Below are 17221 nucleotides of genomic sequence, written 5' to 3'. Positions count from 1 at the left end.
TGCTTTGAAATATATTTCAGCAAGCTTGTGGTTTTGAATATACATCCAAGCTTCAGCGGATGTTTCAAGACATTGGTGTGAGCAAAGACTTGAATGAACAGTTCAAAAAGCACCTCACAAATTCAGAACCCCTGGACTGTAAGTAGTTCTTTTAAAGGTCTGGTTCTCTTAGAGAATTGAGCTCTTTTTATTTTGATTAACGCAAGAAGTATAAAAATACTTAATATGGATATTACTGAAGTACTAACATTACTTTTCAGAGGAGCTTCCTAAGGAAAAAATATTTAAGGAAAGTAGCTCCCAGTTATCTGGGACCAGTCACTTTACCACCATCCAAACCCTGGAAGTTGGCAAGACAGAACTAAAACTGAAATTCAGGCAGCTCACTTGTCAAAAGTCCAACAGTGAGACGGGTAATATATACAGATAGACCTGGGATTCCTGAGGCAGTGATAGTCTTATCTTTCATACTGTATTTATTCTCATTCATTCTCCTTTTAATCCATATGAATACTCATCTACTGAGAAACCAGAGTCTCCTCTTTATTCTTAGAGAGTGATACATAAGAGACGCAAACATGAAAGTTTTTGCTATTTGGAAAGGAAAATGAAGTTTCTCTAGAATAAAACTGGATTTTTGACTGTAGTTACCACTTTTTTTTTTCAATATAAAAAAGAAAATAGGATTTGAATTTCACCATGGTGTTTAGCTAGTTTTGTCCAGAAATTTTTTTTTCTTTTCTTTTTTTTTTTTTTTAGAAAAAAAAGAACAATTCCTTCTGAATACAGAGTAACAGTTTCTAATGCCTATAGAAGTGTTTATTGGTCTTTTTCTTTTCTTTTTTTAGTGGATTTCAGTATTCAAGTCCTGAGTTCTGGATCATGGCCTTTTCAGCAGTCTTGTACATTTGCCTTGCCTTCAGAGGTATTTATTCATGTTGGTGAAGATAATAAAAACTAACTTAAAATGTTGATACCTTAGACATAAAATATTCTACTTCCTGCCACGTTGAATCCTCTTAAAATCTTAGAAATCCATCAAAGTGGATATTTTAACAAAGAAGTCATAGCAAGGCTTTTTAATAGGGACAGTATTGACAGAGGGTTGTATGTTTGGATAAGGAGGGATCAATTTGACAAAGTATCTTCATAGGAAATGTGTTTCTTATATATGGCAGTACTTTGGTCAATACCAGTTTTCAAAGAAGTTAATTGAGGATTACCCAAGACACTGAAGAGTAGTGCCCTGAAGGTTGCAGCATATCACCAGGGAATGATTACACAAAATGCTGTATAAATGTGTGGAGAAATGTATGACAAAAAGGTGATTTGGCCTTGCTGTAAATAAATATGAGTGATAACCACAATATTACCCCAAAGGCCCTCAGAATATTGGGTGGACCCTTGTGTGGGACTTGGAGTTGGACAAGGACAAAAATCATATAGGAGGAAAAGGCATATGTGTCTTGGGACTTAACATTAGGGGGAATATCCACTTCTTTGAGATCAAAGGCCTATCTATCAAAGTATCCAACCTCTGGATGGTACTACTATTTTTATTTGTGCTTTTCTACATGGCATAAATTAGTCAGCAATGTCTTCCCTTACCCTTTTCAGTCTAAAGCTTTTTTTTATTAGAATTTGCAAAATTCCAGGCAAATGTACTTTTCTATTGGTCAGGAGACAGCTCTGCCTGCCATTTTTGATTCAGAAGTACAAGTCCCATTCATTAGATATTCACCAATTTATTAAGTTCCAAAAACCAATAGCAAAATAGTTTTACTTCCTATTTCTACTAAAATATGAGGAAATAAAATATTTGTAAATAGTATCTACAAGATAGAGACTTGAATACAAAGGAATGTCAGCTATGGAGTGACAAATGAATGAGGAAGACCAAGAAAGGGTTTTTATAGGTAGAGAAAAGAGCATGTATGAACTGTTAAGAGTGTTAGAAATTCTAAGGAGCTAAGGTGAAAATGGAGACCAATTATGGGAGCCACCGTGCCACAAAAGACACAGAACAGGATGTGAAATGTGTACAAGAAGGAGTAGTTGCTATAGTAGTTTGATTAAAACATGAAAGTGTATGAGGGATAATATATTGTTAGACCAAATATGGTCTAAGCTGTTTGAACTTGAACAAGAGAGGAGAGGTTTACCTAGTCAGACCTGTGCTTTAAGAATATCTCCCTTGGTATTTGTGGAGGATGGGCCGGCAGGAATGGTATACCTGCAGTTTAGCCTGTGTGTGAACAAAATGGAATTTGCTGTTCCCTAATCTTAGCTTGCCCTTTCCCATCTCTCTTTGTTCACAATGTTCCACATGGTTCTTCTGCATGTCAATCATTTCTAAATCCTTCAAAGCCCACATTATTTGCTACCCTTTCCATGAAGCTTTTCCTGATCACTAGAGTAAAAATTAGTGTTTAATTTCATGTGTTTTGTATTTTTTAAGTGATTACCTTATGAATCCAACAAAACCCACACACATGGATCACCAGCATACTTGTACTTCAGTTTCATATTTTCTCCATATTTAGAAATACTTTCAGTAAAATTTAATGACAAATACTTACCTTTGATTTAAAATGCCTTTTTCTTTCTTTCTTTCTTTCTTTTTTTTTTTTTTTTTGTATAGTTGGAACGCAGTTATCAGCGTTTTACTGCTTTTTATGCTAGTCGCCATAGTGGCAGAAAATTGACTTGGTTATATCAGCTATCAAAAGGGGAATTGGTAACCAATTGTTTTAAAAACAGATATACCTTGCAGGTAAGAATAAAGTTTGCATTGTGGAAATGCAGATAAAAATATTAAACATGTTCATAGTGAGATTGCATATAAGGGACATATAAAACTGATTTGCATGAATACCTAATAGTGTTTAAATTATTCCTATAAGGTGGATTTCAAAATAAATATTTTCTTCTTATGAATTGGAAGTATCACAAAAGAAGCGGATACAGAACTATTGTGTTATTTTTGGTGCATAGATGCATAGAATGATTTTGGCAAATACTTAATCTGGGAAAATTATTACATTAGAGCCTCTTGGCTAGCTCTATTCTAAGGAATAACTTCTAATATGGCCTTTTGTATGGAATAAATCATTTATAATGTTATATATCATTTAGCTTCTCTCCCCCCACCCCCACCCTGAGGAATTGGGGTTAAGTGACTTGCCATGGGTCACACAGCTAGGAAGTGTTAAGTGTCTAAGACCAGATTTGAATTCAGGTCCTCCTGACTTCAGAGCTGGTGCTCTATCCACTGTGTCACCTAGCTGCCCCATTATACATCATTTAATATTGCTTCACTCTTCCTCCCAAAAAGACATAGAAGTGTCATTCTGTCCACATTGAATGTCAAATATTCCAGTGACTATTTCTCATAATTCTAAACTTTTTTTTCCCCTATGGTAAATAATACAAATGCTTACTTGGCTCTCTGACTATAGCCAAGAACCAATATAAGACTAATGATTTGCCTTTTTCCCTTCTTGTGTGTGAGGTCAACTTACAGCTTCTTTCATGTTGTAAATGGGAAGAGGAGACTATGTAGAAGGAAAGGACCAGGGGGCAGCTAGGTGGTGCAATGGATCAAGCACCAGCCCTGAAGTTAGGAGAATCTGAGTTCAAATGTGGCCTCAGACATTCCCTAGCTTTATGACCCTGGGCAAGTCACTGAAACCCAATTGCCTCAGCCAAAAAAAAAAAAAAAAAAAGACCACCTCTTGTTAACCCTTTGTTGCTCTGATTCTTTTCTGTAACAGTTCGTAGTATAAATATTACATTTTCTATAACAATTCGTAGTATAAATTTTACAGGAGTATGTTTTTAAAGTGATAATATAATTATTTTTTATGACAGGAAATTAAGGAGTATTAGGATTTTAACTTTAATTTAGTCCTCAGTGAAACGTTTTTTTCTGCTCTGCATTAACGGGACCTAATAATAGTTCATATCATCCTTGGAAAACATGTTAACAATTGTAGTTTCTTCATTTTTTTCCATTTTTGGACTACCTTGGGAATGTTGTGAACAGTGTGTGCCTTACTCCCTGGGACTGCAGGGAACAGGCATTTAGCACCTAAAGAGTTTATTCCCATGATGTGATGATGTCTGTCATTCATTAACAAGGGACAACCTCCCATGACAGTCACAGCCCCATTAGTTCATCATTCTTTATAGTTTGCTTTTTTAAAAAATCTTAAGTAATCTATCTTAAGGCTCTTTGTAATAAATTTAACAGTTGATGTGGGGAAAATCAGATTCCTGAATAATTTATTACTTGTAATTTATTGTCGTAGCTATAGAAAAAGGAGCAATGTTATTTTTGTTTATAAATAAATAAATAAATGAAAATGGCCGCAAAATGCATTTCTTTCATATATATATATACATATATATATATATCTTAGGAAAATAGATTATTTAGGATATTTGTTGTAAAAAGTCATTGAAATGTCTATAAAAGAGACTTTGTCACCAAAAATTGCATTGTAATGGTTTTTATGTCATTTAGACATAATTTGTTTGCTTTTGTTCTTATCATTGCACTGTAAAATATTTTTTCTGATTAACCATTTCTGACTCAACTTAAAATCATTAGTTCTTTGAACTTGCACTTCATATTTTTGATAAGAATTAAAATTGCTTCTCTTTCTGTTGTTTTGTTGATACTTCAAAGGCATCTACATTCCAGATGGCAATCCTATTGCAATACAATACAGAAGATGCCTACACTGTACAGCAGCTAACAGACAGCACTCAAATAAAAATGGTATTGTTCTTTTTCCCCAATTGAAATCCTAAGAATATATTGGTTTCTTTGTTGTAGATAATATGGGAAAAGTGTAAGTTAGGTAGTGTGGTATGTATCTGTAAATCCTGCTACTATAGAAGGCTGAGGCTGGTGTATTACTTGATGTTAGAAATTCTGAGCTGCAGTAGGCAGAAAGCTACTTGGGGTCCACACTGAATCTGGTACAACTACAATGGTCTCCTGGCTGCCAAGGAAGTTACAAACCAGCTCTGATCACAAAAGCAGAGCAGGTTAAATCTTTGAATGATTATTGGTATCAGCAGGGGATGGGGGAGGGTAGCCATTGGACTGCCAATCTCAGCAAGATGGTTAGAAGAATACTTAACTTCAAGGTTTTCTCTCTCTCCTCCCTCCCTTTGTCCCCTCTCACAACACACCACCACCGCCACCCATCCCACAGGCTTTTTCTAAAGCACATTGTCTCTTGTATTTCTTTTGTTTAATAAATTCCCTTCTGTTGTACATGTTGTTTTATTCCTTTATTTCTCTTTCTATTTGGGAAAATTGGTAGTCTAAAAAAGAAGGGGGAGGAAAACTGTTTTAAGTTTGGCTAAATCCTGTAATATTACTTCCCTCCAGAACTGAATGAGTTTTTAATGTGGAGTATTTGAACTAACCCCTTTCTTTTTAACTGAAATACACATTATTCCTATTATTTCATGTACTTATGTTTTTTATCTTCTTTAATGTTCATGTATGTATAGAATTTTATTTATTTTTTAATTGTATTTGTTTATATCTGTATATTTTATGTAAATTTTTTTGACATTTAACTATGTGCCAGACCCTAAAACACTAGACTTGCAAGGAAAGGTAAAAGTAGTCAGTCCCCTCCCCTAGGAGCTTATATGCTAATATGAGTAGCAGGCATTAAACTTAGTAAACGAGGGAAATTCAGGGGAAGCAGAAGGAAGGGATGAAAAAGTAGGGGGGGGTCAGCCAGTGCAAAGACAGGCGTTAAAATGTCACATCAGCCAGGGCAGAGCTGGATCACAGCGTGGATAGGGCAAAAGGTTGAAAGATAAGGGGAAAGCTTGAACTGCCCAACAGGCTGGTAATAGGAGCCACTATAGCTCAGGGGCTTCCTCAGAGATGCCAGAGAGACATGCCATGAGGAGAGAAAGGGAGTGGAAAGGAAGGCTTGGTGAATTCAACTCCTTGTTCGTCACTAATGGGATCAGGGATTTAGTAACATGTTAGCCATCATCATCAAGCTTCTTGGAGCCTCTGCATCTGTGGAAGGAATGTTCACATTAAAGGCTGCTCCAGCACTGAAATCACCAGTCCGTTTTTTAAAGTCATCTACTGAAGTTAAAAATCTTACCGTGGTCCCTTATTGTGATATATAGCATTATTCACCTGGGGTTTGGAGGTTTTTCAGGGTTTCCTGAAGACCATGCTAGCTGTTTGGAGAGACTCATCCCCATAAGTGATAGGTGATGAATTACAATTCTAAGGTGCAAAGGGGCTGTGATCTTTGTCAGTAGTGTGCAAATAATGATAGATGCCTGTTTATCTCTATTTTGCTGCATATTGCCATATTAAGTTGATATTTTCTGTAGGCTATATTCCCAAGTACTAGGTTACATTTTCTACTAAAATGAATGATAGTACTCTTTGTGCACCATACCTTTTTTTGGTATGTTATATAATCATCCAGGAGACATTTTATCTACTGTATGATTTGAATCTAAACAAGGAGGTAAAAGTTTAGTGATCATGGTACTCCAAATTGTAGGATATCTATACATTGGCAGTAAAGAGCCATGGTTGTCTGTAGCTAACTCTTCAGAAATAACATCTTTTACTAAGTTTCATGGAACCACTTGAGATTGTAACTTTAATTTTTTGATGTCTCTCAGTCTTAAGGTTTAGAGCTCTGGTATTTACTTGTATGTTTGTATTTGTATTTCTTTTGGTATCTGGTTATAGTCTTTCAATTTTGCATATAAATATTTCACTTATGCCTTTTATTATTCTTTCAAAGAAAACTCTACCTGGGTTAACTCATTTTTTTTCTTTGTAATAGGATATTTTGGCACAGGTTCTACAGATTTTATTGAAGTCAAAGTTATTGGTATGACCTCTTAATTTTTATTTTTTACATTGTTAGATGAAATCATTTTATTAAATACATAGTAATTGTTGTTTTCTTATAGGTTTTGGAAGATGAAAATGCAAATGTTGATGAGGTGGAATTGAAGCCAGATACCTTAATAAAATTATTCCTTGGTTATAAAAAGTAAGGAAAATCTAACATAGTTAAAAGAAGAATGATTGATGATGACCTTATTTTTTTTCCTAAAGTTTTAAATTTAAGTCTTGTATGAAATATTTTAGACAATTTTCCCCTATTAAAAAGTGAGTGCCCCCAAGATATGATTAAAATAATCTTATCTCTAGTCTAGAGAACTCTCCTCTCACTCCTGGATGAAAAAAGTGCTTCTTTCTGGAATTACAGGATTTTGGAAATTTTCCTTTTGTATTTTTTCTTACACAAGAATTGAAGATCACCTTATCTACAATCTCATGTTAACAGTCCAATAAATTATATTCTGATTGTGCAAGGAATTAGGACAACATTCTCACCAATTTCTCTAATATACAATGTATCATTGGTTACCAATCTGACCTTGGGCACTAAGTGCCTCTGTACCTCTGCTTCCTCAGTAGTAGTAGGGGTCTTTTTAGTGGTCCTCCTTGTCGTAAAAAGCCCCCAGAAGGATGCTACTTATATTTACTATATTTTAAGAAATAAATTGGAATCTTTTATCATATGAAAAAGTCTTAATACATCACAACATTTCCATATTTCTGTTTGCTAACTTATGAATAAAGATTGTGAAAATATAATAAGTTTTGGTAGAAAGAACAAGAGAATTATTTAGTATATATAGTATAAACTGTTGAGTAGGTATAAGTTGATATACTTAGAAACTTTTTTAATACTTATGCATGGTTTTCACTTGATATTTTAATAATCCTATAAGAACCATATTCTCCACATTGACTTTATTTGAATTGAGGCATTTGAGGAGAATCAAGGTGACTACTTGTTAGGAATATGAGGTATGATATGAGAGAATTCCTATGCTGAACAAGGAATTGAAATAATGACCTAAAAAGTCCTTTTCAACTCGGAAATTTTATGATTTGCTATTATTGTTGGATTTTCATTTTTATTAGCTGTTCTCATGGTAGGCAAGAGAGTCTCATAAATGATTTATTTTGAATTTTTGAAATTAGTTGGTGCCCAGTATCTTTAAGATAGGATAGTTTAGAGCTAAGTCATGATGCTTAATAGTCCTCAGTTTCCCAGAGACAGACAATTCTGATAGGCTATGGAGTGCACAAGAATGGCATTTCATGATTTGTTTCTGTTAAGTGCAGCATCCTTCAGTTATTATGATTTCAGATTTGTTTACATAACAATTGTTCTTTGGTTACTTCATTTCAAATCAATTCACCATTTTTATTTAGTTGCTTGAATGCTAACTACCTAGCTGTAATTATCCATATAAATGAAACTCGGATTATAATAATTGCCTTTCTATTATCAAATGAAAATAAGCAACCAAAAAAAAAAAAAAAAGATTTGAACTCTCTATCTTCTGCATCTTCTGCTTTGGTAATTCCTTAAACATATTTCTAACAGTACTTCTTGGAACCCAAGAGTGTTTCTCTTCAAATATTGCAAAGTGAAAATACTCTTACCATTTGAGGTTTTGATATTTTAAAATGAGATTGATATCACTCTGTTTTATTTTCTTGATAGTAAGAAATTGAGGGTTAACATCAATGTGCCAATGAAGACAGAACAGAAACAAGAACAAGAAACCACACACAAAAATATAGAGGAAGACCGGAAACTACTGATTCAGGTGACTTAGCTGTTTAAATGAGTTTTTGCATTGTTTATATTGTTGATTAGTAGGTTAATACTTAGAAGACTGCTTTTTTATCAGAGATATTCAGTACTTTAATCCTCTTTGGGTGCTTCTTTTTAATTGGCTATGTTTTGATATGAGAAGAGAATTTTTCTTAATTTGGAAACAGCTTTGACTATATATAATGATTTTTTTTAAAAGACTAGTTTCATTAGTTTTTTTGTTATTTGAATTACATGTGTGTTCCCTTTTTATAGTTTTGAGTCAGAGAAGTAATTGATCTAGATATCAAAAACAAATAGCCTTTTACATTTTAATGTTCACTTGAATTAGAATTTGAGTTGTGAGAGTTGAGGTGATTTTCCAGGTAGATCAGATCTTCACTAGTCATTGGTGCCAGTGTAGTTATGAATGCTATTGCAAATCAAACTTCAGAAGCTCAAAGAATGTGTATTATTTAGATGAGATTCTAGCCTTTTTTTCTTATTGTTTTCTTACTTTTTAGTAACTGATATTATGAATATCTTTTGTTCCTACTTGTTTCTGTAGGCTGCTATTGTGCGGATTATGAAAATGAGAAAGGTTCTGAAACACCAGCAATTGCTTGGAGAAGTATTAACTCAGTTGTCCTCAAGATTCAAACCTCGGGTGCCAGTGATTAAGGTAAAATAAAAATAGCTCCATTATAGCAGTGTTTAATTATTAAAGAAAACAAATTGGTAAGAATTGATGGGTTGGAGAAGACAAGAGTTGGCTACTGTCATAATTCTAAAACTGCTAGAACAATGACAGTGATTCCTTGGTAGTTATTAGATTCTGTAGCAGCACTAGGTGTTTCTTTTCAAAACATCACCTGTTGCTTTGTATTTTTTATTTCAGTAGACTATTCCATGTACATCTTTCTGAACCTTTGATACCATATCTCCCTTTGGGAGGTATTATAATAGTAATTGCCATAAGTCACTTATCTGAGCAAAAGATCAATTTTACTTCCTCTTCTAAGATCAGTCATGCCTGTATCCAAGAAATAATTTGATAAATGATTTGGATCTTGAAACCCAGAAAAGACCCTTCTCAAAAGAACTTGGCTTCTTGAAGAGGAAAGATTTCTTTTGCCCAAATCCTGGTTGCTTATAACCACATGAGAAAGTTTGCCTTCTTCGAGTAGTGAAAGAACAGTTTAAATAAAAGGCAACAGAAAAGAACCCTGGGGTGAGAGTTAAGCTTATAAGATTTATCTGAGCTAAAAGTGGAATAGAACAAGTGCTCACACCTCAGCCAGGTATTCTCCCTGTGACCTAAGCAGGTTGGAAATCTGTAGTCATTGAGCTCGAAACTTATCTAAATTGCAGAATTAACCTAAACTTTGTGACTTTGATTCTCTTGGCAGCAGTAGCTTACTTGACTTTGATTCTTTGTATTGAATAAATACATGGATTTTTTTCTCCCTCCTTCCTTATGAAAAAACAAATATACAGAAATGCATTGACATTCTCATTGAGAAAGAATACTTGGAGCGTGTCGATGGTGAAAAGGACACCTACAGTTACTTGGCTTAACCTTTTTAGCAGTTGTCTGACTGTGCGACACTCAGCAAATAATCACATAATGGAAACTATGGAAACAACTGAATTTCCTCGCAGCCAGGCCGCTGCCATGCGGACCTCCCTTGTCAAACCTGAGACCAAGACCCCCATCAGCCAGGTGGCTCAGATTTACATTGGAACTGCTCAGGATCGATACATTTCAAGGATGTAAATATGGACACCGATGCCATCTAACCTAATTTAAGAACAGAGAGGATTCAAACCTTCGATGCTGAGGGTTGCATGCTACTGCATTTAAATCAATACATTGGCTATATATGATTAACAGCTGTCTTCATAGGCAGCCTTTATAATGTTGGCAGCACTTTGAGAGCGAGTCTGAATGGACCCATGTGTAATCTGCTATGAACAACCATTTGTATAGTGTGTTTCATTTTTTAATGTGTGAAAATAAAAACAAATTAAAAGATTTCTGTACAAGTCGCATTTGGTTTGTTGTTTTAAGTTTCACTACTTTCTATATGTAAATAAAAAGTATAATGATTATGCAAAATTTAACAATCTTATTCTCTTTCCTTCTAGTGTTCTTCTGCTGGGTGAAAAAGGTTACATCCTGTGGACTAAAAATTTAATATTTTGATCCAGGCCACAATAGTCATTGCTTTATTAAGATTTATTTCCAAGGCATTTCCATTTCTTTTCTGCCTTACCCCTCCAGTCCCAATGCTGTCTTGATAAATGAGTATTGAGCTCAGTCTCTCCTGAGTAAATTTCACTTGTTCCCAAATAAGTTTCCAACATCAGATTAGCTGATGTCTCTCAAATCTTCATTATGTGCACATTGATTTATCCACATTATAAGTCTGGACTATCTCCCATGTGACCACATTTCCCATTCCCAGCCTGACTTTGCTTTTCCCTTCCCTTTTGTAGCCTAAAAGGAAAAAAAAAAACAAAACAACTTAATCTGCTTGTTCTTCTGCAGGTCTGCTTTGAATATGGGATTCTAAGTTTTCTATAGGCAAATCTTGTCTCTGACCTTCAGTTTACTCATCTACTAACAGATAACTACTCTTCCTCTCTGACCCAGAATTGAGAGAATCAGATGGTGATAACGTAATGACATTTTGTAAGTTATTTTTATGGTGGTATCAGCTAGCTTTGAGTTAAAGGACTAGATGGAGAGTCAGGATTAAAAGAGTATTCTCCCACTCCCCTGAAGAGCCTGGAAAAAGCCAATTGAAATTTTAACAAGGAGACTCCATAGCTCAAGAGCAGGCTTGAATCCAGAAGACATGCTGACTTTGTAATCTCATGCAAATGATCTAGCCCTTAGTGGCAGAATAAGCGATGTTCTGTCTTGGTAGAGGGATTTCTGCTTTCACAGATCAGTAAAACCATTGATCTGTACTTAAAACAAAATTGTTTTTATTTCTTTTTCTTTTTGCTGTTCCTATCATTGAATTCATATAAAGTAAGAAACTAAGAAGGTTCCATTTCAGGTTCCAGTGTACAAGGCAAGAGTACCCCATGCCCACTGATCCAAGTTGGATTCAAATATCCTGCCCTCACTAGTTTTACCTCTCTGAGATTTACCTAAGAAACTCTTTCCCACTATGATGTAACAAAAGTTGACTGCCATTTTATAGTTTTCAAATGATAATGTTCTCTCATTTAATCATTCAAAATTAGTGAGCCTTGTAATTTGAAAGCAGCTGATTTAGGAATTTTGCTGACAAATCATGAATTCCCACAGATAAGAAATTTTGCTCTTTCAGGCATTAACAATGTGCCTTGGCTAAGTCCATAAGTAGACTAGAAGCAACAATCCAAATACAGTACACATCTACTTGGTGTTTGTTTGCAATAGATGTTTCTTTGCATCAGGAATACATTGTTATTCAGAGAAGTTTATAAATTCCTATAGTAAGATTCAGAAGCTCAAGTCCAGCCTTCAAAAGCATTTTGATGTCGTTTTTCTGCAAACCAATTAGCAAGTCCAGTCCTCATCTAAGTTCCAAAATGGAAAAGCTTATGAAGTTGTTAGGATTATATGATGCATGTGAAATTCTGGAGCCTTCTAAACCTAAAAATAAAAACTGTTACTTTATCCTTTAAGCTAGGAGATGAAAGTATACTTAGGAGCTGGACTAGTTCCCACCATACTCATTTCCTGTCTTCTGTCCTGAACTGTCATTTCATAGTCCTTGTTAGGTAGGAGATGGGTAATTCCCAGCCCCTCTCAAGTTAATTCTGTGGCATTAACTAGCTTCTGATCATACTTGAAAGAGAAACACTATACAAAGGACAACTAAATGAAGGTAATACCATCAATCTTACCACTACCTTGAAGAATAATTTTTGCTAGGATTACAAGGATGAGCAAATAAACTTGTGGCAAGGAAAAGGCAACCGACCCAGCACCCAAGTCATTCAGAGCTCTCACAGAGGCAAGGTATGTTGAAATTTTTTCAGTATATTTCATGAGTCAGTGTTTGATGAGGTCACTTTGTTTAAATTCTTCCCTTTTCCACTGTAAAAAGTATAGAGTGGCCCAGAAAAGTTAACCACTGGAAAGGCTGTGAGATTTAAACCCCTCTTTTCATCAATAATTATCAACTATATTTGTTAGAAGTGTTTCAATAGTCATCTTCCAAGAAAAATATAGCTGATATTGAAATCTTTTTAGTCCATACTTATTAGGCAAAGAACTAATTGCCAAGGCAGAGCTCCAGATCCATATTAGTGAATATTGGAATACATTGTATTCCAATTTTTTCACATTTAAAATTTCAGATTCCATAAAGCCATAGGAATTCATCCCTCATTTAAGATTTCTTAATACCATTCTATGAACACCCTCAAGTTAGCAATTCTATGATGCATTTAATTGAATAGTGGGAAACATGACAGTTTTGTATTTCACCTTAAGTTCGCAGTTGTGAATTATTTAGTTATTAGTTTGCGGATGGGAGATTATTTTGCACCTCCATACCACTATCATTTTTAACAGAGCAAAAAAAGTTTAATGAATTGTTTTATGGGTTCCTTCCTTTTTTTTTTTTTTTTAATTTCCAAGTAAATCAGAACAAGTGTACTCACAATGAGAAAACCAAATATATCTGCTCAGAACTAGATTGACAGGTAAGCTGAGTGATTTCATTATCATAATTACATTTTTAACATTTATTGTAGATGATATCTAAACAAGTTTTCATTTCTCTTCAGAGGGGATAAAGCAAAAAAGGATCAAGTAGCACCCACAGGTGGTGACTATCCGAAAGGATCATGAGCCTCTAAGAGTCCTCCTGCTTGCCACAAACCTTACTATGGATTGAATCTATTCCTAATAAGAAGATAAGGAAAAAGTTTGGAATTAAAATAAAAATCCTACAAAGGTAAAATAATTTAGCAATTAATCCTAAATAATGTTAGGAATAGGGGTAATGGAGGGTTGGGAGAAAGGGGTCAGGATGGGAAGGAAACCCTAGGCAATGTTCTTCCATGATTGGAGAAGTACCCAGGTCCTATTAGTTGAGAACTGAAGAGAATCCTGCTTGTTGGTACATTTGATATTTTTTTTCCTTGCTTTTGCCTCCTAAATATACTACTTTTTAAAAGGGAAAAAAAATTGAATTTGGAGCCTTCTGTGTAGCCTTGGGCATACCTGTTCAACTCTTCTGAACCTCAATTTAATGTGTTCCCTCCTCTTCTAAATCTTCCATGAACCTCATGTTCAATCATAACGCTTCCATTTTGAAAAGCAATCCATCTGTTTCTCACTAAAGCCTATTTCTAGTTTATATAGCAAAGTATGAAGATTAAATTTATATTTACAAATTGAGCTGATTAATTATAGCAATTTAATGTATAAAATTCCTATCCTGGCCTTTACCCCAAGGTTGTTTTACTGCGGTTTGAAATGTATAAATTGGCTTATCTCGAGACATTATTCAATATCCTTGAAAGGAACCAGAGTTGGAGCAGATCACAACAGGATATGTGCTACTGTCCGTAATTTTTAAAAGGCAGGCAGACTTGACTAGTCTCATAAGAATAATGTGTTAAAATTGCTGGAGGAGTTTGGTTTGTTCATGGAAGGTATGATAAATGGATTTGATTTGACATGAAATTCACACTGAAGTGATTTGTTAAATGAGTCTTCATATGACATTCATTTGGATCGATTAGGTTTTGACTTTTATTTACTGGTGACAATGTGAGCTAAATTTTAATTCTTGAAGCCCTCTTTCCTAGAAAAAGTACCAAAAACTTCCAGACTGAACATTTTCCCTTTTATCGATTTAATTATTTAGTAAACCCCAACACTGCTGCTGACACAACAGACAAAATATCAGGCCTTGGATCTTGAAAAGAACCTACTGCTACCATATTCCATGTGGACAAAATCACAATGTGATGGCAGAATTGCCAGCTTTTTTCCAGAATTTGGTCCCAAAATTTAAAATTACTACAAGAAATTCTAAGGTTAGACATTGCGAGGGGAGGGAGGAAGACACTTTTTTCACAAACTTTTCACATGTCAACTCAGAATTAGATTTTAAAAAAGAGACCCAAGTAGATTCTGGTGATGCTTTTGGCCAGGGGAGTACAGACTTAACTTGCTATGCATACAGAATACACCAGATGGTGCTCAAAGTTGTTTTGCAAAATTTACCTAGTTGGATTCTTTTATTAAATGAGGCTTTGATCTCTGCTCAACAGGAAGTACTTTCACAATTGTTTTCAGGAGAAAGGAGTTTGCTATTTGTTGAACAGAACAAATTGAACATGAGATGAGACTTGCTGCATCTGTGAGAAAACCACACTTAAGTTTGAAAAAAATCATTCAGCATTTCCTGTGTGCCAAACACTGAGTAAGAAGCTCAGAATCTAATTGCATTATGTAGACAAATTTCAGAACAAAAGATCTTGATTATTGGATCTGCCTTCTTTTATGAATTTGCCAACCATATTGAGAGATTCATTTGCCCCAATTTCTAGGATCTAGAAATTGGTTCAGAGCATTCTAGGAAAGGGGAGAGCCAAGAGATGGACAGCTAGAAGTCCAGTGTCATCGAAACAGGAGTTCCAATTTCTTAAATTCAGGAGTAAGAAAGCTATTAAATATTAGAAGGCCTGGCGTGGATCCATGGATTCTGTTGTTTTTGCTATTTGGTCAAAGAAAAGAGGGTCTGTTTCAGTAGGTCAATGTTCTTGGCATAATAGCTGAGGATAGGACTCAAGAATGAGTCTGGGGAATTTGGGGGGTAGTTCTGCCCTCCACAGTAGTAGGAGGGGGGAGATGAAGAAAAGAGCCCCAAAGTACTTGCCCTGTACTTGTCCAAGTAAAACGAGATCACTGGACTCACTCACACTATGTGTCAGGCTTTATCAGTTTTCAACTGTTCAGGCAATCCAGGAATTGAAACTGGCCATTTCTACTGGCAAAATTTAGTAGACAAACTGCTGAATTTACTACACTTGATTGGATAAAATGTATGATTACAATAATTGGGCAACAAAGAGAAGTTCAAGTATCCTTTATTCAAGGTTGAAAAATGTACCACACTGCATTATTGCAAAAGTTCACTGGTACAAAAACACTTTGCAGCTGGTGAGAAGGCAATAAAAAGTTGATTTTTAAACTCATTACTATAAATTACTCTTACAGTACTTTGCAAATTCAGAATTTCAAATTGCATTTTATTTTTCTAAAATTGCCCACAGTACTAGAAATTCCTGAAAATAAGGCAGCTGTTTTAAAGAGGAGGTAGCTGATGATATCAAGGGATTTCCATTTCTCTTTCAATGCCCACATACTTCAAGGCATCAGCCTGGCTATATCTGAAACAAAATTAGAAAAGAATTATCTTCTTAGATAGGAGAACAGTGTGAAAATATAACAGAGCCACATTTACATATTAGTAAGAGGGAAGGTTGCACCCACAATATTGCTGGGGGGGAATTCAAGAATTTCAAATTCCACTGGACTAGGATGGTGAAATCCTTGATAAATTTAATAAATATCTTGCTTATTGGATCTGAAATCACCAACTACATTGAGAGCTTAATCTGAAATACTCAATTTCTAGAACCTTACTTAAAAGACCCAAAAAGATTCAAATTCAATTTAAACAATTGAACCCCACAGTTCACAGCTAGTGAATTGGGGGTTCAGAAATGCAATGACTGCTCATCATGTATAATTTCTTCTAAGCTCCCCCAAGTCAGAACAAGAAGAAATGAAAGTACACAAAACTTTCTTTGTGTACTTTGTAAAGCTCAGGGTCTTGTTAGGAAAAACCCAATATTCACACTAGAAATATGTATTTTACCAACCTGTAGTCAAAAAACAGCTCTTCACCAGTCTGGATGGCTCTCTTAGCAAAAATACCTATCCTGTGATCACCGTTAACCATCATAACTGGAAAAAGACACAAAGACCCAGTGAGCAATTAGTATGGGAATAGCACAGCCACAGGATGGTTAATTGACTTCTTTCTATGCCCAAGAGTAATTTTCAAACTTCTGGTTTGGTTGGTACCTACCTTTTGCATAGCAGTTGGGATTTACTGAATGATTTGCAAAACGAATTTTATTACCCTTACGGGTTGCATCCACCACAAAATCTATTAGAAAAAATTAAAAGTATTAAGTTTTCTTCAACAAATAATAAGTGCCAGGCTCTGGTACTTCAAATCTAATGAGTTCAGTCTGTAGGCTGATTGTATCTGTCCCCCCCACCCCAATAAAGCATTATGTGTCCTCCCTCCTTTTAAGCTTTTATTCCCATATCACTTGTCCTCGTTTTTGCATTGCTCAATTTTTAAATTTTAAAAGGTAGCCTTTAAAAAAGAAAAACAAAAAAAAATTCCCTTCCCCAAACTCTCAAAGGCTTAAAAGAGATGGTATCTAATCAAGCTTAAGGAATATTGAAAAATCCAATAGAAGGGTTACAT

At 34.9% G+C, this 17221-nt stretch overlaps 2 protein-coding genes across 22 annotated transcripts in view; one reads left to right on the top strand and one right to left on the bottom strand.

The window, feature by feature from the left end:
- The window catches only part of CUL1 (cullin 1), an 84196-nt gene extending 73457 nt beyond the window's left edge, over positions 1-10739 (top strand). For all 6 annotated transcript variants that reach the window (XM_074267602.1, XM_074267601.1, XM_074267603.1 and 3 more), the window contains exons 14-22: positions 21-138; positions 849-925; positions 2642-2773; positions 4691-4783; positions 6855-6902; positions 6985-7067; positions 8601-8706; positions 9262-9375; positions 10191-10739. In XM_074267602.1, coding sequence (XP_074123703.1) covers positions 21-138; positions 849-925; positions 2642-2773; positions 4691-4783; positions 6855-6902; positions 6985-7067; positions 8601-8706; positions 9262-9375; positions 10191-10271 — 852 coding nt within the window. In that variant the 3' untranslated portion in view covers positions 10272-10739. The remainder of the gene's footprint in view (positions 1-20; positions 139-848; positions 926-2641; positions 2774-4690; positions 4784-6854; positions 6903-6984; positions 7068-8600; positions 8707-9261; positions 9376-10190) is intronic.
- A 5048-nt stretch (positions 10740-15787) lies between these two features.
- The window catches only part of EZH2 (enhancer of zeste 2 polycomb repressive complex 2 subunit), a 110745-nt gene continuing 109311 nt past the window's right edge, over positions 15788-17221 (bottom strand). For all 16 annotated transcript variants that reach the window (XM_074267604.1, XM_074267616.1, XM_074267605.1 and 13 more), the window contains 3 exons: positions 16811-16891; positions 16602-16686; positions 15788-16106 (listed from right to left, as the gene is read on the bottom strand). In XM_074267604.1, the coding sequence (XP_074123705.1) occupies positions 16046-16106; positions 16602-16686; positions 16811-16891 (227 nt within the window). In that variant the 3' untranslated portion in view covers positions 15788-16045. The remainder of the gene's footprint in view (positions 16107-16601; positions 16687-16810; positions 16892-17221) is intronic.

Source organism: Sminthopsis crassicaudata, chromosome 5, assembly GCF_048593235.1.
Source record: "Sminthopsis crassicaudata isolate SCR6 chromosome 5, ASM4859323v1, whole genome shotgun sequence".
Classification (NCBI taxonomy): Eukaryota; Metazoa; Chordata; class Mammalia; order Dasyuromorphia; family Dasyuridae; genus Sminthopsis; species Sminthopsis crassicaudata.
This window is presented reverse-complemented; position numbering and strand designations above follow the sequence as displayed.